The following is a 27,275-nucleotide window of genomic DNA, read 5'->3' on the forward strand; positions in this document are numbered from 1 at the left end:
TTCACTTTACTTGAAGTCCGAAAATCTTCCCTCTCAGTAACTTTCAAGCATTGAAACTTTTTTTTTAGTTCTTGAAAAAATGCAAACACTTCTGATAAAAGCTGCATTGCTTTTAATATCTCACTCCATTTTAAAGCATAATACAAATAAAGTTTTACCGGCTGTATCCAATGACTTGAACGTGGGTCTAATACAAAAAAAAATGTTTATGTTATCATTGCCAGGTTTGGCCGATTAATACATTAGCAAAAGAAGGTTCAAAATTAACTCTTATACAATTCATTATCTAATCCGAAATCAAAAAGTATCTTTGTTTCAAGACTATTACATTTACATGTTGATTTGTCAGAGTTACATATTTTTTCAAAACCGCTGTATTTAATTTTTCAAGAGACATTAACATAGAAGAATAGTAGAAACTTGAGTTCTAACCAGAATTGCTAATCTAAATTTCAAAAATAGTTTTTTATTCCAGTCTTAAGTATAGGTTCCATTCTTCAATATTAACTTAAGTCTTTTTTTCTCTTTAGTCTCCTTTTGGATCTTACATTTTTAAAAAGGTTATTAAATTAAAGGAGGAGACCAATTAATCTCTCATTGCCCATCCATAGTCTTCCAGTAGGCAAAAATACTGTCTACTGCTGTTGACCAAAATCCTCTTGGCAAATTGGTAACAATCAGGAAATTTTCTACAAATGTGCCGACAATGATACTGGGTTGATTTTGCTCTAAGTATTTGCAAGAACGAACACGGGGGGGAAAAAATAGCATGGGAATTCGTTTGCCTGTCGCTGTACAAGTACAGGGCTCTTGTTAACTGCCTTAAAACTGCATTTCCTGATCAATCTTCACATTCTTAGCAACTGCAAAACCTGAGAGCAGCTACCACCCACATCAGAGGTCTTCAAAGCTGGCCCTTTGATGACTTGTGGACTTCAACTCCCATAATTCCTCAGCCAGGCACGCCATGCTGGCTGAGGAATTCTGGGAATTGAAGTCCACAAGTCTTACTCAAGTTGCTAAGTTTGGAGACCCCTGTGTTTAAGCCACAGGCAGGGCTTCAAATGCAGGCTTCCTGTGTTGTTGTATTACTTGGGAACAGGACGTGGTGGATAGGGATCCTCTGAATCTCAAAGAGGATATTTAGGCCAACAGATTAATTAGTGATTAGGCAAGATTAAAACTCCTAGACCCAGTTTCCATCTGTCATTATCTTGAAAACAAGCGACCCGCTACAGAGAGCACATGGCCGAATAACTGAAAGCAGATTTTATTACCTTTCAGTAATACTGTAAATCCTGATGAATTGATATAAAATTATAGCTTTCTTTGCGATTGTGAAGCACAAGAGGGGAAAAAAACACTTTTGACCTGTGCATTTCTTTCCCAAACACTGCAGGTGTGTTCCACCTTTAAACCAGTTGCTTTGTGCTGTTTCTCATATAGAGTTGTTTTCCCCACTGGAAGTGTTGGTTTGGAAAATCAAAAAAACAAAAGGAGACACAGTTGATAAAATAGAAATGCAGGCTTAGATCACGGAGCAATATGCAAAGTATCTTTCCATCTTAAAAATCTTTTTAATATTTACCCTCTGACCTCCATGGTTGAATGCCAAGCGCCTGGCCCTCTCTCAGAATCTTCACTAAGATTTAAGGTCCAAAAAAAACCAACCAGTGAATTTCAGTCAAGGCAAACAACGTGTTTTCTATGCCCATACAGTCAATGGAAGGGATCAACTGAAGACGCCCCCTCTAACCGGAATGGTCTCGTTTAAGCCATGTTCTATCAGCTTTATGTCTTCCAGGTCATCTTTTATAATACTGATCAGGTGACTTAGTCCTTCTTGCTGCTGCTTCAAATGCTAAAAAAAAAGAAAAAAGAAAAAAATGGCATGAGATTCGTTCCTTTGAGCATTTACGTATGTTATTTTGATCTTGCCTTTATTATTTTTAGAAATAGCTCAGTATTTACAGAAAGTTTCAGCTCAGTATTTTTTTTAAAAACAATGATAATCTAGACCAGGGCTCTTCAAACGTGGCCCTTTGATGACTTGTGGACTTCAACTCCCAGAATTCCTCAGCCAGCGTGCACGCTGGCTGAGGAATTCTGGGGGTTGAAGTCCACAAGTCGTCAAAGGGCCAGGTTTGAAGAGCCCTGGTCTAGATAAATTCTCTGAAGACCGTAAATTCTCTGAAGACTCAAGCAGAGATTTCAGCCCCGTGTTTATCAATTTAGTTCGCGATAAATCCCAATCCCTGCACACCTGTTTGATTTCCCGCAAGAGATCTGCATCGATATAGTATCTCTCCTCGGATCTGACAGCTCCGAAGTGATTCTGCATTCTGATCTGGGACATCAGCTCGTTCAACCGGCCCTGCAAGAGATAAGTTACAAAATGTAAATCTAGTTAAGGCATTCGTTACATGAGATGGGAGAGCGAGCCGTGTTATTTCTGTTGCATTTTCCTATCTACCAAAACAACAACAACACCTTTTCTATGTATAAAATTAGTGCCTTGGATGGAAGGGATCTTCATGGCTGTTGTTTTGCACAGTCAAATATTCAAAAGTGTGATTTCGTTGCTGGCAACTTAAAAGACGAAAGATTACCTAACTCATTAAGGCCTTTAAAGCTGTAGCCTGAAACAAATCCATATGTCAACGCTGCTAACATCGGATGTTTTTACATTGACAATGAGAGTCCAGCTAGACATAACAACACTAAACGTAGCGTGAGAATCAAGGTTACTGAGCCCAGAGCTGATAAAAGAACTGGCGGGCTGGAGAGGAAGCCTGCTCTTCAAGCTAATTGGGGAATGTGATTTATGACTGTTAATTGGGGGGGGGGGGGAATTGTGCTTTGATACTATGTGTCCAGGGGAGGGGAATTCAGTTTTTGGCTTCGATTATGTAAGTGCCAATATTATGCTACTCGAATAAAAAATCCTTTAAGGTAAACAACGCCTCAAAGTTCTTTTGAAGAGTTTCATCTGTCGGAACCGTGACACCATAGCTGTTCAAGGACCCCATGGCTTAATCTGCCACTCAAGATTTTCAAACAAGAATACTGCTATTAAAACTGCATGGGCCTATCTGGAAACCCTCAAAGGAGCTTTCTGAAATGCAATTTAAGTCTTAACATGGCCTGTACAAACTTTGACTTTCAAGGCTTATACAGCCTTAGTCCTCGACTTACAACCATTTAATGACCGTTCGGAATTTCAATGGGAAGAAGTGACTTAGGACTAGTTTTTCACTCTTTTGACCGCTCCAGCATCCCTGGAGTCACGTGATCAAATTCCAGGCACTTGGCAACTGGCAGGAATTTATGACAGTTGCACTGTCCTGGCGTCATGCGATCACCCTTTGGTGAACCTTCCAAGCTGGCTTCTGACAAGCCAAGTCAATGGGGGAAGCCAGATTCACATAACCACTGCATGAGACACTTAACTACGGAGATCTGGCTTAATAATGGTGGCAGAAAAAGAACGTGAAATGGGGCACAATTCATTTAACAACCGCCTTGCTTAGCAATGGAAAAATCAGGCTCACTTGCGCTTCTCATTCCAGAACTAGATTCGATTAGATAACCTTTATTGTCATTTTTTTTTCTCCTGTGGGCACAAAGGCACACATGAAAAATGGGATTTTGTTGCTTGTTCTCCAAAGCGTGCACATTCATAACACACATTTAAACATGCTATACACAACATATCTGTAGACCTACACCCTTTGCGTATAGCATATAAATATTATTAATCACTACCTGGAAAGCACTGGAACCACAGCTGAAAGAGAGGTGGTCCCAATTGGGCAGCTTAAGAGTCCATTCAGGGGAGGAAACGTGACACGAGAAACCCTTTAGGTCTACTATCTGCTGTTTCCTGAGGGGAGGCAGACAAGTCCGGCAAAATTCTTGTAATGTAGGTCAGGGCTTTCCAAACTCGGCAATTTTAAGACTTGTGGACTTCAACTCCCAGAATTCCTCAGCTCAGCCAGGCTTGGAGACCCCTGCAAGGCACAGTGGAGGAATTGTGCCCTGTATGTTGTAGGAGGTCGTTCTCTCATTCCTCGTGTCTGGATCGCAGGAGTCTTCAAACTATGACTTGTGGACGGGAGTTGAAGTCCACAGGCCTTAAAGCTGTCGAGTCTCGAGGCACCCAATATGTGTGACCAATAGTAAACAAACCTATTTGACCTATTGTTAAAGAGTTGTTCTGGCTGCTTAGAGTCTGACGTTCGGAGTTTCGTCGTAGGCTTCTGAGCGCCTCACCTTGAACTGGGTAGGGGCGTTGAGTTCGCACTGAATCGTATCCAGCTGCACCCGGAGTTGCTCTTCATCCGCCTGGATGGCGTAGCCGCTTTTCCTCTGGATTTCCTGCTTGATTAGCACCTGCCACAAAGATTAAAAAACAATAACAATAAACAAATTATTACAGGTCTCTAAAGCTGTATTCTGTAAAGTTAACCCTTTGGGAGCAGGGAGAACCTGGGCCGTGCTTATTCTAATGGAGCGCCATCCCACCGCATGCCATGAATGTTGTGGTGGGATCTCCAGCTAGACCGGGGGGGGGGGGGGGAGAGACACACACAGACACACACACAGAGACACAAACCACCCAGTATAGGATTCCTGAAACCTTTATCTGGCAGTTCCCAAGAGAATGCAGTATATAGAATGAGAGAAAACCCCACTCCCTACTAGCACTGATGAAGTTAGCTAGTTGGATAATGAAACGTCTGCAAGAAAACAAGCAAGCTCAGAGAGCATCAAGGACCCCATAGTCCTCCTCCTCCTCCCCCATTCCCTTTTAGCACTGATGATGTTACCTAGTTAGGGTAATGAAATGTCTGCAAGAAAACAAGCAAGCTCGGAGAGCACCAAAGACCCCCCCCCCAGTTCAACCCCAAGCTATAAGTACTCTCTTCTACCAGTAGAATGTAGTCGGTCTGGTGAGATTCCTGTAAATAGGCAAGCAACAATAAAGAAGCAACTCTGGTCAGTTCAGAGTGTCGTTCTGGTTCTTTTTGACTGACTGCTTACTACCTACTTTAAGCCACAAGGGCAATGTGGAGGTTTCACAGTGAGATTTGAAAACTGTAACATATACTAAGAGAGAAAGGGCACGGAGCATCTGGCTAGCGATATTAAGATTGCAGAACCCAGCACCGTTTCCCCTTATATCTAAAACAGATGGGAAGAGGGAGAAAAAATGGACTTCTAGCAGACCTTAGCAATTCAGCCTCTATTTAGCTCTTTATTTTTCCATCCCTACATCGACTGCAAAATCTTGCCAAAATCTGGAGGTATTTCTATGCGTATTTCTCTTAATATAAGCGTTTTCCTCTAGAAAAGCCCTGTTCATTTCTCTCTTTGGCAAGTAAGGTTCTACCATATATTATATGTCATATTTTTTTAAATACATACATTAACTTTATATTTATGAATATTCCAGTCCCCGATGCATGTATTTTTGTAGGCTATCAGATGGACTAAGAATAATTTCAATACGTGGATAAAACAGCACGGCAACATTTGGAAAGTGTAACTCTTCAGAATACAACTGTATTTCTACACATTTACAAGTCTCGGAGGTGCCTTTTTTCTCTAGCCCGAATCTAATGCCATCTCATTGGGTGGACTTCCTGACTGAATTAAAGATTTCTGTGCCTTTTACATTTTTAAACCAAAATAATGCGAACCTGCTCAGTCCTCTTTTAGTGAAGGGCTTAAAAAAAAAAGTATGTGCCAGCACAGGCCTACCTGCAAAGTTCGATGGGAAAGATCCATTAGCTTTCTTTTGTACTGAGCAATTTTGGCCATCGTTGTAGTCTGATTTTTTTGAAGCTCGCTTATATCTTCTGATATTATCTGCAGATCAAAAGAGTGACTGGCTCAGAGGGAACCGGCAAAGAAACCCACTTTGAACAATCCATTTTTCTTTCATCCCTAGAATCTTTTCACCTTTTCCACTTCTCTTGGGTACCTATGGAACTCCAGAGTCCCTCTCAGTATAGAAATTAATGTATAAGCAAGCAAATAAATAACATTTTTTGCCTGAACTAGACTAAAGCATGGAAGAGCCTTGGTGGAGCAGTGGGCTAATGCCTCCTTAAGTAACACCAGCTGCCTGCAATTAGTGCAGGTTCGAGTCCCACCAGGCTCAAGGTAGACTCAGCCTTCCATCCTTCCCAGGTAGGTAAAATGAGGACCCAGATTGTTGGGGGCAATAAGCTGACTTTGTAATAATGCTGCTTGGGGGGGGGCGAAAGCCCTAATAAGCAGGCATATACACAGAATGAAGGCTATTGCTAAGCACATTGATTTGTGCTTTAAATTGTAAGCCGCCCTGAGTCTTCGGAGAAGGGCGGGATATAAATGGGATTAAAAAAAAAAAAGACAAACGGCTTTTTTTTTAAATGGTTGGGCAAAAAGGCTGACTTTTAGACATCCTTCCTGAGTTTAGTGCTGTGGAGAACAAAAAGAAGAGAAAGAGGAACGAGGAAGGCTGCTTATCAACATTTACGCAAATATCAGGGCGATTCCTCTCCAACTAAGCACGTACTAAAACAGTCTAAAATTCCAAGCCTTCTTTCTTTTGAGTAAGTCCACATTTTCCTCCCAGAAGCAAATTAGGAGTTTTCTAACATACTCCCTTCCTTAACCGAGTCACTGATGGTGGGCTAACATGGTTTCTGTACCTGCACCACAGATTTCATAGCTGTGGGACTCTGGAGTTGTACATTAGCTCTCAAACAATCTTTAAAAACCACAAGCGTTAAAAGAGATTTAATGGTCGGACAAGAGAACAGCACCGGGAAACATCTCCAATTCCAAAAATGTGATTCTTCCCACGTTCAAGACAGTAAAAATATTAGCTTGTACAAGGCAATCCTTGTACGGCCAGCAAATATCAAAACTAGACATTCCTGAGCGCCAAATATTTGCGATATTGTTTTGGGAATTTATTCTGTCCACAGATGATGAACAGTTTTTTAACTGGACCATTATTATTATTATTAAATTTATTTGCTGCCCATCTCACCAACGGGCTAAATAAAAGAAGAAGAACTAAAAAGGGAGTGGAGAATAAAATAACAGAATAATAAAATAATGGAATTAAATCAAGAAAGAAAAAGAAAAGAAAGAAAATACATCAATATCGCTAGTAAAAACGATGGACAAGTGGGGAGCAGAGAGCGAGGGTGGTGGTGGGGAGGTGGAGTCTGCTGTCAATCTAGCAGCCACCTCCAGAGCTCCATCATCTCCACCAACCCTGGTCAAGCTTTTAAGTATTTCAGAAGAGAGGGGCGGGGTCAAAAAGGGGATATTTACGTCCAATCGGCTTTGATGTTGCTTTGTCATTTGGTCTTGAACTTTCAATCTCCGTAAGAGTTCCTTGAAGCCAACCATTGGGACCGGAATCAGCCTGCAGAGGTTAAGAGCGTGGATTCAGCGAAAATTACCGTTGCTATCATCAAATTTTATCCCTTCTTCTTAAAGGAGCCCAGTGTAATGTACAGAGAGCAGTTAAAAATTAAGGAGATTATTAATGCAGCTATTTACCCTAAAACAAGATAATACAAATGCAAAAAAATAAAAACACAATTTAAAAGGCAGTCCGGTCCTGGAGCAATTATTACCTTGCGGATAGTAGATTGAACAATAATTTAAGCCAGTTATTTCTCAACCTCAGCGAGTTTTGAGACATGTATTCTCCGATTCCCAGAATTCCCCAGTCAGTCATACTGGCTGGGGAATTCTGGGAGTTGGACTCCACACATCTTAAATGCTGTTGAGGTTAAGAAACATGGATTTAAATGAAATGCTGTTGGTGCCACGGGGGGAAACAGAACGAGTGCTGTAAATCTGCAGGGTAAAGGAATAACTCTTTTGTACATCATAAAGGGAAAAAAAACCAAGATCTCCTATGGAGATAACCAGGAGCCTTTACAAAAATTGCTATTTCTTGTTAACAAAAAGAAGACAAACGGGGAGTGACTAAGAAGGCCTAGCTGCCCTTAGGAAGAGAAGGAAAAAGAAATGGAGAACAAAACTGCGTTGATGAGAAGAAAACGAATTGAATATAAAAGGTAAAGGTTCCCCTGCGCATGCGTGCTAGTCGTTTCCAACTCTAGGGGCCGGTGCTCATCTCCGTTTCAAAGCCGAAGAGCCAGCGCTTGTCCGAGGACGTCTCCGTGGTCATGTGGCCGGCATGACTAGACGCCAAAAGCGCACGGAACGCTGTTACCTTCCCACCGGAGTGGTCCCTATTTTTCTACTTGGATTTTTACGTGCTTTCAAACTGCTAGGTTGGCAGAAGCTGGGACGAGTAACAGGCGCTCACTCTGTTACGCGGCACTCGGGATTCGACCCGCCAAACTGCCGACCTTCTGATCGACAAGCTCAGTGTCCTAACCCACTGAGCCACCGCGTCCCTGAATTGAATATAGGAGAGAAAAAAGCCTCTCTCAAACAACAACTAATATTCAAAGCAGCCACTTTGCAGCAAGAATCTTTTTTTTTTTTGTCTTCTGAACCAACTGCAGGTCGTCCTCGACTTACAACAGTTCAATTAGTGACCATTCAAAGTCACAACAGCACTAAAAAAAAAAGTGACTCCTGAGCATTTTCCCCATCTACAACCATTGCAGCATCCCCGTGGTTACATGGGTCAAAATCCAGACGCTTGGCAACCGGCTTATACTTACGACGGCTGCAGTGTCCCGGGATCTTGTGATCCCCTTTTGCGTCTTTCCGACAGGCAAGGTCCACGGGGAAGCCAGATTCACTAAACAGCTGGGTTACCCACTTACCAACAGCAGTGATTTACTTAACAACTGCAGCAATTTACTTGACAACTGTCTCGCTTAGCAACAGAAATTTTGGGCTCAATCGTGGCCGTAAGTCGAGGACTACCTGTGCTTCAATTTCCCCGTCCCTCCTCTGGAAAACACTGTTATTCTCTTTGCAAAGGTGCACTTTTTGTATGTCATCCTGCAGACCCCACTTACTTTTCAGCATCCGGATTATCCACTTTGGCCTGTTCCCAAATGATCGGATCGACACCTGCAAAGGGAGAAGAACAGAACTGGTTTCTGTTCCATCTTTATTACTACCACAGAGGGTCAGAAAAAAGGCTCCACAAAGCGATCCCTTTCTTTGTAAAAAAGAACTATCCATTATGTTTTAATCCTTTAGGTCTCTGAAGTTCAGGGGAAATGCTTGAAATTCTAGCAGAAATAATAAAACAGGCCGTGCCAATTAGAGCTTTGCCTTTTAGGTTCACAAGTAAAACTGATTTCCAGAATTAAATCAGACCCTCAGACCTAGGTACAGTGCAGAGAAATGATGAGTGTATAAGCAAATTTATATATTTGCCTTAGGTGAGATGGGTGGCTACAAATATTTGATTAGTAAGTAAATAAAATAACATAAATCTCATTTCTGGAACTCATTCATGTAAGAAACCCCAAATCCTTGAATACCCAGGGATTATATGTTATGAGGGTGTTTGTGTGTGTGTGTGTGTGTGTGTGTGTGTATGTGGTTTTAGTCTTTGTATGCTGCCTAGATCAGGGCTTTTCAACCTTTACACCCATTGAACCACTTTTAGCATATGGCAACATCCGAGTACCACCAGTCGCTTAGCAAGGTGTCAAAAACTTGATGACCCCCCCCCCAAAAAGGAAAAAAGTGATGAAATACAGGTAGTCCTCGACTTACAACAGTTCACTTAGTGACTGTTTGAAGTTACCATGGCATTGAAAAAAGTGCCCCCCAAGCCACAGCCGAGCAAGACACCTGCCTGCCCTGCCCGGCGGCGCTCTTCCTCCTCTCCGAGGTTTTCACTGTTGTGAGCATTTCTGTTGATTGGCAGTGGGGGTGGGGTGGGGGGGTGTTTGGTTTTTATTCCCCCACCACATCTGCTGGGGGGGTCGCAGCAGGTTTTGGTCACTTCACATGACCCTGGGACACTGTGACCGTCATAAACATGAATCGGTTGCCAAGCATCTGAATGTAAATCACAAGACCCTGGAGATGCTGCAAGATTCCAGCTGATCGGCGCTTCTTCTGGGCTCAGCAGAAGCGCCAGGATCAGTGCCGAGCTCCAGCTGGAGCCTGGCGCTGATCCTGGCACTTCCACTGAGCCCTGACAGCTCTGAAGAAGCGCTGATCCTGGCGCTTCCGCTGAGCCCTGACAGCCCCACAGCTCCAGCGATCTCTCGCTCAGGCTTGTGCGGTGCTGACACCGGCTCACCTCATTCCCCTCCCCTGCTACCACTTTTCTAGGATGGCCGCGTACCACCTGCCAGGTGCCAACGTACCACAGGTGGTACCCGTACCACTGGTTGAAAAGCCCTGGCCTAGAGTCGCTTGGGAAGCCATATTATAAATCATGGAAGGATGGATGGATGGATTGGATGGAAGTTCTCTTTAATGAGTCAAAGACAGCTGAATAATAGAATTTCTCTTGCTTAAAGGTAATACAAACACAGGGATTTTTTTTCTTCTTAAGCAGAAGCATCTGAGAGGTTTCGTGCTGAGTGCTGACCTTCCTGTCCTAAGGTGGTCTCTTTTGAAACTGTAAAATGCCGTCCAAATTACCTCACGGAGACTCAGTGAGGAAAACCTTTTGGCAGTCTTTCCAAATTGCAGGTAAAATCAGAATCAAAAGGTACCGAGTTCCTCAACCCTGTTCACGAAGCTCTCTCTCTCTCTCTTCCTTTATAAGGCATTCGCTCCAAGAATCGCTCCAACGTTCACTCCTTAAAAAATACCCACTCATCCACTCGCTCGCACGACAGGAAGGCTTGATCATCATCCATCCCAAGCCTGGCTTACCTGCAGGTGGATGCTGCAGCAGCTGCTTCACCTGTGCTGGAGGCAGCTCCATCCTGGCCATGGCGAGGGTCACGCCAAGCTGCTGCAACTGGCTTTTGATGTTGACTTGTTCAAAGTGCGCATAGAGGGTGGTGGCTGGAACTCGCCGGGAGGTCCCGTTGGGCGACCGCTCGACCACGTAGATCACGATTTCTGTTCTAAAAGAGCAGGGAAAGGATTCGGATTTGACGTATGGGCAGGCAGCCCTCCACTTACGACCGGTCGCTTAGCAACTGTTCCCAGTTAGGATGGACCCCCGAAAAAGGGTCAGACGACCCAGATTTGACGTCCTGAGGACTGCCTCTCCGGGGGTCACGTGACAGCATTGTGGGTGCTTAGCAACTGGCCCGCATTGGCAGCCATTTGCAGCGACCCACAATCACGTGACCCCAATTTATGCCCGGTTTGGGACCAAAAAAAAAAATCCCACAGAGAACAATGGATTTGCTTAAGGATCTCCACATTTGCTTCAAGACTGCACAAACACAAAAAAAGGTTGTAAAATCTAACGTGGTCACATGGCAACCTGCTTAATGGCTATGACTTACAACAAAAAAATACAAGCTCAAAATTGTGATTGTAAGTCGAGGATTAACCTATTGAAGATTTTTGAATTGTGTAGTGGCTCAGTGGGTTAGGACGCTGAGCTTGTCGATCAGAAGGTCGGCAGTTTGGCAGGTCGAATCCCGAGTGCCGCGTAACAGAATGAGCGCCTGTTACTCGTCCCAGCTTCTGCCAACCTAGCAGTTCGAAAGCACGTAAAAATGCAAGTAGAAAAATAGGGACCACTACGGTGGGAAGGTAACAGCGCTCCGTGCGCCTTTGGCGTCTAGTCATACCGGCCACATGACCACGGAGACGTCCTTGGACAAGCTCTGGCTCTTCGGCTTTGAAACGGAGATGAGTCGGAAACGACTAGCATGCATGTGCAGGGGAACCTTTACCTTTACCTTTTTAGCTATTTGGCGTTGAGTGGCATGCTGCAAAGTCCAACCGATTGAATGTTTAAGGAAGTAAGATGTCTCCCTGCTCGGTTCCCATTGTTTTCAGAGGCTAATCTCACATGGAACCCTATGCGCTGAAAATAAGAATCTAGGAAAAAGAATTCATTTTCTCTTAGCTCTTATTGAATTGTTGTGAGAAGGCAAAGGGTATGGGTGAATTTCCCCAGGATGAAAAAAAAATCTCTGGATGAATTCCAAAGATGCTTTTTCACGAGGCAACTGGACATCCTTGTTTTGTTTTTTTTTGAAGACGTTTCGCTTCTCATCCAAGAAGCTTCTTCGGCTCTGACTGGATGGTGGGGAATGGGAATCCAGAGCCGAAGAAGCTTCTTGGATGAGAAGCGAAACATCTTCAAAGAAAGACAAAGGAAGTCCAGTTGCCTCTTGAAAAAGCACATTTGGGACAACCATGCCCTGGATGACTGAGAATCTCCACAGACACGCTGGATGAATTTCACTTTTTGCTACCAGGGAGACCGATAGGTCAGAAGTAGCCCTTCCCACATCTGCAGCTACGTTAGAATTTAACCAGTATTTACTGAATAAACAACTGACTCTCTTTATAAAGGCAAAAAGGTAAAGGTTCCCCCGCACATGCGTGCTAGTCGTTTCCGACTCTAGGGGCCGGTGCTCATCTCCGTTTCATAGCCGAAGACCCAGCGCTTGTCCGAGGACGTCTCCGTGGTCATGTGGCCGGCATGACTAGACGCCAAAGGCGCACGGAACGCTGTTACCTTCCCACCGTAGTGGTCCCTATTTTTCTACTTGCATTTTTACATGCTTTCGAACTGCTAGGTTGGCAGAAGCTGGGACGAGTAACAGGCGCTCACTCTGCTACGTGGCACACTAAACTAAGCTGTTGTTTAAAAATAATGGCAATGGAGTTCACTTGATGAACATTCAATATAAATATAAATATAAAGTTCATACACACACACACACACAGAGAGAGAGAGAGAGAGAGAGAGAGAGAGAGAGAGAGAGAGAGAGAGAGAGAGAGAGAGAGAGAGAGGTTTCTATATCCGAACTAGGTAACATCTGCAAGAAAACAAGCCAACTCAGCACCAGGGACCCCTCCTATTCCGTCCCAGCCTACGTACGCACTTGTTACTTCACAAGGCAACCCCTCTTTTAACAGTAGACTGGAAAAATAAACCCATTTTTATCTGAGTTACAGACCTTGCCCAGAAACAAAACAGAGCATGAGCCAAAACAGGAAATAACTCACTGGTAAAATAAACAGACCATCATTTCTTGACACAGAGGTCCTTAGCAAATGGTTGCCTCCAGCAACCAGCCCTGCCCACACGTTCCCTTTTTATTACGCAGCCCCCAAGGTGTGGCTTCTCACTGCTTTCTCCTTCTCCCCTGGAGTCGCCCCGTTGCCTCCCTCTGATTTACTTGTGTGACCTGTCTACATTTACGTGCCTCTCTGAGGTCTTCCAGCTGTGCTTCCTGAGTCTGACTCAGCCTCCCAGCACAGCTGGCTTTCAGCTTGATCACGAGTGATGGGGCCAGGTTCTTCCTCACTTTGTAACTCATCAGAGCCTTCCTCCAACTCTGATGGCTGCCCAAGCCGCCCCTCCTCCTCCTCCTCCTCCTATTCCCTGGACTCAGCTGCCAGGATCACAGGCTGGTATGGAATCACAACACCTCCTCTTCCAGCCCTGAGCTACAAACATTCTCCTTTATTGTTAGCCTGAAGCACTGCATTCTAACCACTGCGCCACCACAGCTCTCTTTTGGTTTTAAACAGACTATCCAATCTTACTGTTCATCGGGCATCGTCTTTACTCCTTCTACGTTGACCATAAGCGTCTGATTCGAACCCAAGATTTTGTGCAACGATTCCACAAGTTGCTGCTGCTGACCACGGATCTCCGTTTCTTTTTTATTGAAGACTAGTGTCACCAAGCCATCTTCGTCCTTCTGGTTGGACATGCAGCTGTAGCCCACAGCCTGCGAAGAGACAACTGTCTTTTCAGCTGCAGATGCTCGTTTTTTTCTGTGTCAAGCACGGCACTCAGGAAACATTCGAATTTAGCACTGGGCCTGACCCAGAGAAGATCAGAGATAATTCCCAGCAGAGGGAACAGTTCACCCGCAGCCCACCAACTGAACGTTTCAATACAGCAGAGGTCTTCAAACTTGGCCCTTTTATGACTTGTGGACGTCAACTCCCAGAATTCCTCAGCCAACTGTGCTGGCTGAGGAATTCTGGGAGTTGAAGTCCACAAGTCATAAAAGGGCCAGGTTTGAAGACTCCTGCAATCCAGACACAAAGATGAGAGAACAACCTCTTACCTTAAATCTGCAGAATGGATTCTCCTGGGTAAATTCCACTGGGGCAATGTTGTTGTTGAAGTACCCTTTGCCTGTGCCCCAAAATGCCTGCAGCTGGTTCCACTTGGCCAAAATGGCGTCTCGCTCATCTCCCAAGAGGCTGGGGGCGGAGAGCGCGCTTGCTGTGTTGATCAGGTGATTGGACTGTGCAGGGGCTTGAGCAGGCTGGCTGAAGAGACCTCCGAGTGCTACGTTTGGATGAGAAGAGCCCCGATTAAGAGGCAGTTCAAATCTACCAATGGAATATCCTCCGGGGTTCACCCCCAATGCTTCTTCTTTTTTTACTTTCTTTCTCAAAAGTATTTAATAATCTACAGCGCTGCTTCTCAACCTCGGGAACTTGAAAGTCAGGTGGACTTCAACTCCCAGAATTCCCGTGGCTGGGAATTCCACATGCCTTAAAGCAGGGGTCTCCAAACGTGGCCCTTTGATGACTTGTGGACTTTAACTCCCAGAATTCCTCAGCCAACTTTGGCCACCTTCTAATAAGCAAAGTCAGTGGGGGAAGCCAGCTTCGCTTCACAACTGTGTCACTAGCTGAACTGCAGTGATTCACTTAACAACAACTGTGGCAAGAAAGCTCACCAAAATGGGGCAAAATTCACTGAACAATCATCTTGCTCAGCAACAGAAACGTGGGGCTCCGCTGTGGTCGTAAGTCAAGGAGTACCTGTACTTACTTGGTTGCTGCTGCTGAGGGTTGAAACCACCAAATCCCAAACTGGTGCCCAAGCCGGCGCCGAGCCCAGTTCCTGTACTTGGCGCTGTTCCAAAGCTGGTACCAAAACCAAAACCTTTGTTCTGGGTACCTCCAAACAACCCTGGAGGAAAGAGAAAGAATATCAGCTAAGATGGCGACTCGCAAACGGCCAATCAGAAAGTCACCTCTGCATCGGACACTTTCCGGCACTTACCTGTGTTGACAGGAGCTGAAAAACTAAATGTAGCCCCCGGTGCGGTGGTGGTGGTGGTCCCAAAGCCCCCAAAGGCTCCTGGGAAACCAAATAGCAAAGTTAAAAGGAGGATCACTTCTTGCAAGGCAATTAATTGTTCAATGACGGCATGCTGGTTGGTATTCGAGAGAGACGGTGACAAATGAATGTGGCTGAGGTGACCTGATACTCACGCAAGATCCAGTGACAGCAGAAAATAGCCAATATTAGTTTATTGTTGGAGAAAATATACATACACCTTTTTAAAAAAAAAAAAAAATCTAGTCTTTGCTCATAACTCAAATAAGGAGGCGAGACATTTACTTTAGGCCAGTGTTTCTCAACTGGGACCGCTTGAAGATGTGTGGACTTTAATCAGCCAGCCATGCAGTTAAAACAATTATTTTTTTAATTATTTAATTATAATTATTTGAAGGGCGGTCTTTTCCGGGTCATATATACCTGACCCACTAGAGCGGAGACGCATGAAATGTTGTGGGTCCCCTCTTCTGAGGAGGTACAGCCTAGTGAGACCCACCATGGCAATTCCCTCCCTTTGGCGCATAATCTCTGTGGAGATTAGATTGCCCCCCCACTTTGACACTCTTTCTCAAGCCCCTGGTGTTGCCAATGGGCCCAGGCAGCCCAGAGCAGGTTATCAAGCAGATTATCTCTTGCTGACAGGGGTGTGGGATGGTATTGTTTTTAATGTTTGTAAGTTATATATTGGCTTTTTGTAAGGTGCCCAGAGTCACTGATAGTGAATGAGTGGGAATGAGAAAAGAAAGAAAGAAAGAAAGAAAGAAAGAAAGAAAGAAAGAAAGAAAGAAAGAAAGAAAGAAAGAAAGAGGAAGGAAAAGAAAGAAAGAAAGAAAGAAATAAAGAAAGAAAGAAAGAAAGAAAGAAGAGAAAGAAAGAAAGAGGGAGGAAGGAAGGAAGGAAGGAAGGAAGGAAGGAAGGAAAAGAAAGAAAGAAAGAAAGAAAGAAGAGAAAGAGAGAGAGAGAGAGAGAGAGAGAGAGGGGGGGGGGGGAGGGAAGGAAGGTAGGTCAATTCCTAGAAACTTTATGAACATGTTCATGTATCATCTTGACAAGAACGCCAGAGGGATTAATTATAGCTCTCTTGCAGGACATTTTCCCCCCCACACACACCTCTCAAACTAGCCTACAGTTTTCCAGGCTATCCTTCATCTAAATACTAACTAAATCCTGTTAAGCTTCTTTACCAGATCAGCCACACTTGGCTAAGAGAGAGAACATGTTAATGAAGCCACACAATATATAAGAAAGTGCGGTGGATGATTAATTCTGGAACTAAGCACAGGGACAACAGAATTTATTAAATGACTTCTCCAAATGTGGGAAGAATCAGAAGCGGTTTGTTATTGCTCCTTGGATAGCAACAACTGTTGGGCCATCTTTACAAGTTCTGTGAGCCTGTGTGAACAAGCAGCGCAGTTTCTATATGAGTTGCAGTGATCTAATCGTAGTTCTGTACCCCTTCTGCATTTTTTCCTTGCAAGCCAGCTCCACAGGAAATGCATACTGAGGAAACAACTCCAATGAATCATAAAACAGTGTTATGAGGATTATTACTTAAGGTGGTGATTACTTTTAACAGTGAATATGAATCTATAATACACTAAAATGTTGAAATGTCTGCATACATAGTACAGAAATGATGGGAACCATGGAATGAATATATCATATACGAGCAGCTAGAACATTTACTACAAAAGAAATATACAAAAGAATAGAGGTAAGTACAGAAATAATTGCTATTAAAGTCAGCAAAAATAATTTTTTTAAAAACAAAATGTCTTTATTATTGAATGTTTTTAATCAAAGCCAGCAGGGGATTTTTTGTTGTTTTCGGTGCTGATCGTATATAATTTTGTTTTTTCCACAGAACCTTGAGAAACGGATGGTAGATTCATGATAATTGAAATCCAATGAAGAGCCATAAGAAATGGAAAATATATATAAATGTAGTAGAGTCCAAGAATTCAAACAAACAAACAGAAAAGGGATACCGTACCTTTAAATTTTGAAATTATTTAGCCCTTATGCCATGGAATTACAGTTGTGTATACCTATTGTATTAAAAGTAATTGGGCTAATTTCATATTGGGGGGGGAAATGTGTCTCAATCTTGAGCCACATGGATTCAAAACAATTAGCATGTTTGTATAGACAGACTCAAAAACATACATTATGAAGTATAACTGAGAATACATTTGCCAGAACACTATATATCTTATATGTACATGCACACTTTTGCACATGTGTTTGTGTATGTATGTGTGTCCCTCTCTCTTTCATTGGCAAGATTTGTGTGCTTTTTTTGCTATGCATCTATTACCTGAATGGAAATACATTAAAAAATCAACTTAAAGCTCTGTGCAAATTTTACATTAGCTCTCAGTTCATCATTCTTAATTTCTTGGCTGCAGATGTAACTTGATATCTGCTTTCTTTTATGCAGCTACTGTTAGAAATGAGAACATATATTCATTATAATTCCTGTACCTCTAAGCACTGCTGAATCTTGTAGTTATTATCACCGATAAAACAATGAAGAAATCAGGCAAATTTCTGGAACTATTTAATGGATCTGCTTGTAATGTCAGGCTTGTGCTAAGGTGGATGAGGGAGCCCTGAACAATGTTCTGCTTTTGACTGTTATTATGCTGGTCTTTGGATAAATGTGTTTAATTATTATTTTTACTTGTTATGTATTAAGCTTGCTGCTCATCTCCTTGCGAAGCAGACTATTTTTTCCAATATGTTTTGTAAGCCACCCAGAGTCATAATAGATTAGTGTAGTCTATACAATTTATTTATTAAATTTACATGCTGCCTTGCCTCACCAATAAAGGCAACTCGGAGTTTTATTTTACAAAGAAAGCATTTCAGGTAGAAATCACACGTTAAATTATTTTTAAAATGAATAATAAAAGCAGAGAAATACTTTGTCAAATTTTGGCTTGAAGGACTTCTTACGGATTTTAATGCCACTTGGTTCATGAACTTTAAAAAAACTGGGAAGTGTAAAGTGAATTCTTGGATCCCTTCAAAAACCAAATAATTACGAGCATCACATGAATATTCTCTACCTGCGCTTGCCAGACTGTTACCAAAATTAAACGGTGGCGCCGAAGTAGAAGAGACACCAAAATTCCCAATATTAAAATTCGCCGCAGGATTAGCAGTTAAGCCAAAACCCCCAAAATTAAACCCAGTGGCAGCGGAATTTGCTGCTTCAAGCCCACCAAATCCTGATGAGTGGGAAGCATAAAGAAAGCAAGACAGAGTCAGTGAGAAATCAGACATCTTCTTGAAGCAATAAAACAGTTTCTTAACGACCAAAATACAAGAAAACCAATAGCAGGGATGTAAGAAAAACGGATTCCCATCAGCCCACCCCCCCCCCATCAACAGGACCATGGAAAGTCACCGCAAGGGTCCCCAAAGCTTGGAGGGCCATAGATCGCCAAGGTTAGATGTGGAACTTTCTTATAATTTTAGTTTAGTTTAGTTTATTAGACTTATATACCGCCCTTCTCCCATAGGACTCAGGGCGGTTCACAAGGTTTTTTTAAAAGAAACAATACCACAATTACAAAATTTAAAACAATTAAAATGATTATGTTAAACCATGAATATAAACCTAATTTAACATTGTAACTTTCCGAATTCTCATATATTGCCATTTTATACCTTGACACTGTCCTGGACAACCGCCCAGTCTCCCTCTCTGAGGGAGATGGGCGGTCCAGAAATGCCAAATATAAATAAATAACTTGTTTTTTTTTTACACAAGTTTTCGTCGGCTGGTGTTTCGGCAAGGGACCCCGACCAGCTGCCTACGAGCCCGAGCTGACGAAAACTTGCAAAAACGTCCTTTATTTATTTATTTATTTATTTATTTATTTATTTATTTATTTATTTATATTTGGCATTTCTGGAAGCCGCCTCAAAACAACGGGCCCCTGACCCACCCACCCCACCTCCATTTCCCTTTGGGCGAGAGGTAAAATTTTATTTTCCTCGCTCGTTTTCTCTTTTTGTTTTTTTTGTGAGGGAGCCCAGAGTCCTTCAGGCCGTCGGCGGGTTTCACGAACGTACAATATCACCTCAGGGAAGAGACGCCGGCGGCTTCCCTGCCTCCTGCCTCCATTCCCCTCAACGGTTTCAAGAGCCAGGCAAGCAGGCAGGCAGGCATTCAACGGGTGCAGCTCTCCCTCCCCCCCCCCTCCCCGCCCGGCCCGAAGGCCTTCTGGCGGCCCTCCCCGCCTCCGCACTCACCCGCGGGGTTTGGGGCGGCCGCGGCGCCAGCAGCCGCCCCGAAGTTGAAAGCCATGAGGCAACGCCGAGAGAGAGAGAGAGAGAGAGAGACACGAGCAATCGCGAGTCCCAAAAGGTCCGGTCGCCTCTTCCGTCCGGGCGGAAACCGTGACCCCGGAGAGAAGGGCCGAGGGCGGACTATAGATCTACGAAAGATGTAGAGAGTAGAGCTCGGATTCCAACTCCCGGTTCTAAATCCGTTGGCGCGTCACGGCGTCGTTGGAGGACGAACAGCTCGATTCGTGGCCATTTGACTTTCGGAAGAGGAGCGGGCTGAGGTAGGAATCTATATACGGAGAAAATCATTTTCATCATGGCAGAGGTGCGACTCTTCTATTTCTAGCTCTGCGAAGGAGGGCCGACGATCACTCGGGCATGAGAACTGGCTGCACAGGAGCTTGATGGTTGCTCCGGCAACTGGGCGGAGCGGCTGACGTCACTCGCGCGGCGTTCGTGAGTGACGTCATGAGACAGCCGTTATCCAGAGGTCCAAAATTACAGAGCGACTCATAAAGCTACGGGTTGAATCAAAATGTGGGCGATGCGCCCCCTTAGGGATTGGAAGAGAATTGCAACTCTTTCTCTGCTTTCAATTTATTATATTACAGGTAGTCCTCGACTTACGACAAGTGAGCCCAAAATTTCTTTTTTTTTTATTGAAAAGTTTTAAAATACATTTTATCTTTTATCTTTAACAATCCCCCCCTCCCCCTCCCCTACCTATCCCTCCCTACCCCTCCCCCCCCAAGTGAGCCCAAAATTTCTGTTGCTAAGTGAAACATTTGTTATATGAATTTTGCCCCATTTTACAGCCTTTCTTGTCACAGTTGTTAAGTGAATACTAGAGTTATTTATTTATTTATTTATTATTGGGACTTATATGCTGCCCTATCTCCCGAAGGACTCAGGGCAGCTAACAACAATAACATACAATAAATACAGAAGATAAAATTAAAGGCCCCTGTAAAAAAGGTAAAGGTTCCCCCACACATGCGTGCTAGTCGTTTCTGACTCTAGGGGCCGGTGCTCATCTCCGTTTCAAAGCTGAAGAGCCCCTGTACAATATATTAAAATTAAAATAAATTAAAAATTAGAGTTAAAAATTAAAAACATAATTAAAATCCCTGTCAGTCCAGGTCAGCCAGGTGGAAAAGGAGTGTTTTGAGGCCGTGGCGAAAGGACCGGAGATCTGGGGCCATCCGAAGCTCAGGGGGGAGCTGGTTCCATAGGACTGGCGCTCCCACAGAGAAGGCCCTACCCCTGGGGGTCGCCAGCCGACATTGTCTAGCCGACGGTACCCTGAGGAGGCCTTCTCTGTGTGAGCGTACTGGGCGATGGGAATTCGTTCCCGGCAGCAGATGGTCCTGCAAGTATCCCGGGCCTAAGCCATGTAGGGCTTTAAAGGTAAGTACCAGCACCTTAAATCTCACCCGGAAGGCAACCAGTAACCAATGCAGCTCATGCAGGAGGGATGTAATATGGGAGTATCGGGGTGCTCCCATCACTACCCGTGCAGCCGCACTCTGCACCAGCTGAAGCCTCCGGGTGGTCTTCAAAGGCAGCCCCATGTAGAGAGCACCGCAGTAATCTATACGGGAGGTAACGAGTGTGTGGGTGACTGTACGTAGGGCATCTCGGTCCAGAAAGGACCGAGAGTTGTTAAGTTAGTAACACGGTTAAGCGAGCCTGCCTTTCCCCTTGACTTTGCTTGTCAGAAGGTTGCAAAAGGCGATTTACATGACCTCTGGATACTGCAACCGTCATAAATAGAAGTCAGTTGCCAAGAGTCTGAATTTTGATCATGTGACCATGGGGATGCTGCAACCGTCATGTGAAATATGGTACCGAGATACTTTTTTCAGTGACGTTGCAACTTTGAACGGTCACTAAACCACTGTTAAGTTGAGAACTACCTGTACTTCTGTTTGTATGCATGCTCGTTTATTTTTGAGCTAGATGCTGGCTTCCAAGGGATTTTAAGAATATTGTAACTTATCAATAACGTCCTTTTGTTTAAATCCCAGTTTACCGAGATCTGCTTGGCACACAAGTCAGACAGAATCTTCTAACAAGCAGTTGTAGAAAACTTTGCATCAAGCACCATTCGGTGCCAGTTCTTAAATCACACTGGTTAATTTAGCTTCCCAAACTAAACGTGAAGTGCAGAAGTCAAATTAAATTTTATTTTTAATGGGTATGAAATGATACTGGCGAGGAGCATCATGCTTTTAGAAGCATGCCTAATCAAACATTTGGGCTAGTTATGTATTTGGTATCATCATACAAGTCTCCCTTCTTCTCCTCCCTCCCGTTTCTTTCCTCTTTTTTTTCTTCCTTCTTTCCCCCTCCCTCCCTTTCCCCCAGCCCCCCTGAGCATGAAATGCATTTTCTTGCTTGTTGCCGTCTTTCCCTTTTAAGACATAAGAAAACGAAATGAAACAACCAAAAGATCTTTTACTGCTTGTATTGTTCCAACATTCCATAAAAGTGTGTTAGTCTTCAGGGAGACACAAGACTGTTTTTAAGGCCAGCGCTTGTCATTAACTCAGTAACACAACCTTGGAAAAGCAGCTATGGCACAATCTTAGCTTCCCATCTTCTAAAGGAGTTAGTATTAGTGTATCTTGTACAACTCGTAGGATACAGAGACATCAGAAGCTCTTTGTGAGTTAAGAGAAGCATTAGATAAATGTGATTCAGCCGGATTTCAGCTTGTATAATTGAAGAGGAGTTGAGTCAGTCTAAAGAGAGCAGTTTTAATGGCTTCAGCCCAAGATAGTATGTTGGTCAATGCACACATCCACACTCGTGCAACTGCAGGACTCATATTGGTAGCGATGTCCAGTCGGGTTACAAGGAACCTGCAAATTCTTGGGAACTTGGTGTGAGCCTCAACATCAGGAGCAGAAATAATGGCAAGCAACTTGCAAAGTGTGCCCATCATCTCTAAATTTGTACAAGAGACACAGCTAGGCCTTAAGTACCAGCAGCAATTGCCTTGACCATCAAAAATAGGAACATCTGTTTGGGACTAGATCCTAAAGTCTGGCTTTTAAATATATCCATCATCATCTTCAGCAGCACACACATTTGCCAGTTATATCGGTTTCAAGACTAGGGAGACTTTAGCCTTGTGGTTTTTTTCCCCCCCTTAACAAGAAACCCCAAATCATCCATCAATTATAGCCAGCTATAAAAGATGTTTAAAATTAAATAAGCAACATTCCAAGCACATTTAGGGCCTTGAGATTTGATTTCAGTTCTGACTTCACAAGCAGCGCATAGTCCTGTGCCAAAATCCAGTTGTGGTTCTCCCCTCCACACTGTCTTAAACTGACTAATCTTTTTGAAAAGAGGAGAAACTAACCCTTTGATTTATTAACAGCTATTACAAAACTTTGCGTATTTAAAGCTGCTATCCAGAGTGTCAATTACTAATCCCATATATGATTACATCTAGTTTTTACCAGATCAAGCAAGAGACTTAACAACAGAAGAGAATATTTGAAGCTCAGGGTCTTTGATGCTCTCCGAGCTTGGTGGTTTTCTTGCAAACGTTTCACTATCCAACTCTATATAAACAGTGAATAAACCCCGCTCCCTTCTAGCGCTGATGAAGTTACCTAGTTGGGCAATAAAACGTCTACAAAAAACAACCCAGCTCAGGGTGCACCAAGGGCCCCAAAGAGACTAAACAGGCCAACTTTTCAGGCCTTTTTTTTGCAATTGTGACAGAGGACTCTCCTTTGAAAGCAAGAGTAATTTCACTGTGCCTATAATCTGCCGGTTATATCACTCCTAGGGTAAAAGCTATCTGTGCAGCATAGGCCAGAAGTCCACAATCTTGATCTACGGCATTGTGTAGTAAAACTACCGGGCTCCTAAGGCTGCAATATATTATTATTTTTCCTCGTCTCTGCAAATATTCAAAACTGTCTCCCTTTCTGCAAGAACTTTTTGCACCGTAATAGGACATTTTCGTTTCTGAGCTGAAAAAAAAGTTGATATTCAGATTTTAATTTCTCACGACATAGCTTGCATAATTTGCCCGACCTTGGAGGAAACAACTAGCTTTGGAAAACATGTGCCTCTAATCTCTTAGATTAATTCTACCGCCGACGTCACCTTCAAGCTTGGTTAACTTCCCAGGACTCTGCCTGGCACAATTGGTAATGAAATGCCCAAGCTAAGGGACACTTGGTAAGATCCAGGAAAAACCATTTTTTTAAAGATTTAAGTTAAAGAATACAACGGACACAGCAAAAGCCACGGGAATTTATCCTAATCCAATGGGAAAATTGAAGATTGCAAACTCAAGGAATCACTTCCTTTCCTAACAGTAGAATTCCAACAACTGGACATTTGGGAACTATGAGTATCGTAGTGAGACTTCAGGTAATAACTCAAGTGATAGGTAAACACTACAGAAATGAAGGATGGGGAAGTATCAGGGACACAGCATCTATTTTCACTGCTTACTTAATAGGGAAAAAAAGGTGTTCCAAGCCGAGTTTGACTCCTGGTCTTTTCATGGACATCCATGTTGTTTTCCTGGCAAAAAGTAGTTTGCCGTCGCTTTCTACCAGAATTTTTTTTCCCCAACTTCCACGATACGAGATGTCTTGGTTTTTTCCTTGTCATCTCCTTTCCGAATTATCAAGCACAACTTGTGTTCCCAAGCAGGGCTAGCCAGATGCTACCACCAAAATTACTGGCTACTACCTTTTTACTTTCAGGACCATCTCAAAAAAAAAAAAAAGGATTCCAGCTTCCCTTCAGCAAATCAGTGCAGTTCACAACGAAGATGTGGGCCCCCTTCTCATTCCTCCAGTGCAAATGAATGATCAAATAAATGATCGCTTTTTTTTCCTCAAAATGAGCACGTTAATCTTGACAATTGTAGGCTTCGGCCAGCAAGGTTTAAATTCCGTTTTGACTATAATGGTGGAGACTCTGATCTTTTTTTTTTCTGTCTCTCCTAGGTTGAAGGGGGAAATCACTACACATTTGGATGCCTCTGAGGGAAAGACCTTTAGATCTTGGAAAGCCACGTGTCGGATTCAGAAAATAAATCTGTTGTTCCCAAATCACTTTTAAAGGAGACACGAGAGAGGGAGCGGGGGGGGGGGAGGGGGCAGGGAAAACAACCTTCACAAATGGGAGTTTTGTATTCTTGGAAAATATGTCCAGTTTGCAGAGATGGCTCCTTCAAACATACTTTGTGTGTGCACTTTTTAAAAAATAATAATAATAATAATAAAGCAATTAGAATCCCAGTGAATCTTTTGGCCTAGACTAGAGGCTGGATCTTTTAAACTCTATTTCCATAGATACAGAAACAGGAGAGAAATCGCTATTGAATACCTGCGCCAGCCTTCTTCAATCTGGTGTTCTCTAAAAAAAGGGTACCAGGTTGGTAAAAGCCGATCTAAGCTTTTACCTCAAAAGGACATTCTAAAAAACAAACGCTGAATGGGACATCTGATGGCCTGAACAAAAATGGAAAATTGTAGAAAAATTGTATATAGAATTATTCCTCTTTTTTTTGTCCTTTTCCAGTGCAAAGATTTACACTAGGGGAAAAGTGAAACTCCGAAGTAGATATGGCCCATAAGATTCACCAAGAAATCAAATTATGGCAGGAGAAGGCTGTGCTAGCAAAACCTTCTAAATTAACAAGGAAGTCACCAAGGTTGACGTCACCTTTCATGGCACCTCCTATAAGCCAGCAGGGAGGCAGGCGCAGGCGCAATTCCACAAGTCCAAGAAAAAACGCAAATGTAGTGAAATACTGCTAGTTTCACACTCCGGGAAGACAGCGGCAAATGGGGGTCCAACTAACCCCTTATTAAGCCTGCCAGTCTGCCCTCAGTTTGGGTTTGACTTACAAATGCCCTCCTTCCTCAGAAGCAGATGGTTACTAAATGCTAAAGAGACGACTACTTCAAGGGAGCCGTTGAAGTGGTAGGTTGTGGTGGCAGTTAAAAACGTTTGCCCCTGTTCAGTCATCATCGTGAAGCTCTTTTTTTGTAGATGTGTGTGGTTAGGGAAATCGGGCTAAGTCCGGATAAGTGGAGCTCTTTCGTCGACGGTACCCTGTTGTTAGGGGAGGCAAAAAAAGAAAGAAAGAAAAAAAAGAAGAAGAGTTAATTTAGAGATTGTGTTTACACAACCCATTGCATCTATCGGCTCCTGCAACTTTGCTGGAGATGGCGAATCCAAGCAGACTTTTCTCAAGTCCTGTTCACAGATAAATTGTTGATAAGGTAAAGGTAAAGGTTCCCCCGCACATGCGTGCTAGTCGTTTCCGACTCTAGGGGCCAGTGCTCATCTCCGTTTCAAAGCCGAAGAGCCAGCGCTTGTCTGAGGACGTCTCCGTGGTCATGTGGCCGGCATGACTAGATGCCAAAGGCGCACGGAACGCTGTTACCTTCCCACCGTAGAGGTCCCTATTTTTCTACTTGCATTTTTACGTGCTTTCGAACTGCTAGGTTGGCAGAAGCTGGGACGAGTAACAGGCGCTCACTCTGTTACGCGGCACTCAGGATTCGACCCGCCAAACTGCCGACCTTATGATCGACAGGCTCAGTGTCCTAACCCACTGAGCCACTGCGTCCCTACAATTGTTGATAAGTGGTCTCTAACTGAGCTGATCTGACAGAAGGGAATTATCTGCAGCTCAGGGTTGGGAGGTTGGGTCCTTGATGCTCTCTGATCTTGGTTGTTTTCTTGCAGATGCTTCATTTCCTGAGTGCCAAAAGGGAGTGTCTCACCAACACTGACAGGGCAAGCCACTAATATATAAAAACACAGACCGACTTTACTATAATTTCAATGGGGAAACAGTGAGCATCCTAGGCCAAGCTAGAGAATTCCTGGAAGCCTGGCACTCAAAAGACAAATCTGCCCTCAACGGTCACCTGGAGGTAAACAACATCTACAGGCCATTCAAAAAGCGACAATCGAAAAGCTACCCAGCAATCAACACCCAGATAATCAGAGATTAATGCCAAGATTAATTCTAGACCATCAAGCGAGAAACAATTTCCCAATCAACTCTTGACAAACAATCAAACCAGGGGTCTCCCAACCTTGGCAACTTTTAAGACTTGTGGACTTCAATGGCCAGAATTCCTCAGCCAGCTTGGCTGGCTGAGGAATTCTGGGAGTTGAAGTCCACAAGTCTTAAAAGTTGCCAAGGTGGGGGACCTCTGAATCAAACAATAATCAAGGGACCATCCAGAACAAATTCTGGGAGTTGAAGTCCACAAGTCTTAAAAGTTGCCAAGGTGGGGGACCTCTGAATCAAACAATAATCAAGGGACCATCCAGAACAAATTCTGGGAGTTGAAGTCCACAAGTCTTAAAAGTTGCCAAGGTGGGGGACCTCTGAATCAAACAATAATCAAGGGACCATCCAGAACAAATTCTGGGAGTTGAAGTCCACAAGTCTTAAAAGTTGCCAAGGTGGGGGACCTCTGAATCAAACAATAATCAAGGGACCATCCAGAACAAATTCTGGGAGTTGAAGTCCACAAGTCTTAAAAGTTGCCAAGGTGGGGGACCTCTGAATCAAACAATAATCAAGGGACCATCCAGAACAAATTCTGGGAGTTGAAGTCCACAAGTCTTAAAAATTGCCAAGGTGGGGGACCTCTGAATCAAACAATAATCAAGGGACCATCCAGAACAAATTCTGGGAGTTGAAGTCCACAAGTCTTAAAAGTTGCCAAGGTGGGGGACCTCTGAATCAAACAATAATCAA

General features: G+C 43.5%; 2 protein-coding genes across 3 annotated transcripts in view; both read right to left on the reverse strand.

The window, feature by feature from the left end:
• Positions 1–97: 97 nt before the first annotated feature.
• On the reverse strand, positions 98–19,823 carry NUP54 (nucleoporin 54). 2 transcript variants are annotated; one of them, XM_081332801.1, is made up of 13 exons: positions 19,472–19,541; positions 18,280–18,441; positions 15,146–15,223; positions 14,912–15,052; positions 14,193–14,419; positions 13,660–13,847; positions 10,846–11,042; positions 9,015–9,069; positions 7,336–7,429; positions 5,764–5,871; positions 4,273–4,392; positions 2,264–2,374; positions 98–1,861 (listed from the first exon to the last, which is right to left on the reverse strand). In XM_081332801.1, the coding sequence occupies exons 1-13, from the start codon at positions 19,524–19,526 to the stop codon at positions 1,733–1,735; spliced, it is 1,665 nt and encodes a 554-aa protein (XP_081188927.1). In that variant the 5' UTR covers positions 19,527–19,541; the 3' UTR covers positions 98–1,732. The 2 variants fall into 2 exon arrangements, with proteins under 2 accessions (XP_081188927.1, XP_081188926.1); XM_081332800.1 differs by lacking the exon at positions 18,280–18,441 and having other exon boundaries at positions 19,472–19,823.
• Positions 19,824–21,958: 2,135 nt separating this feature from the next.
• SCARB2 (scavenger receptor class B member 2) overlaps positions 21,959–27,275 on the reverse strand; it is a 37,154-nt gene continuing 31,837 nt past the window's right edge. The window contains exon 12 of the mRNA XM_081332055.1: positions 21,959–25,606. Within this exon, the coding sequence (XP_081188181.1) occupies positions 25,568–25,606 (39 nt within the window). The 3' untranslated portion in view covers positions 21,959–25,567. The remainder of the gene's footprint in view (positions 25,607–27,275) is intronic.

Source organism: Vipera berus (assembly GCF_964194415.1).
Source record: "Vipera berus genome assembly, chromosome: 7".
In the NCBI taxonomy this organism is placed as follows: domain Eukaryota; kingdom Metazoa; phylum Chordata; class Lepidosauria; order Squamata; family Viperidae; genus Vipera; species Vipera berus.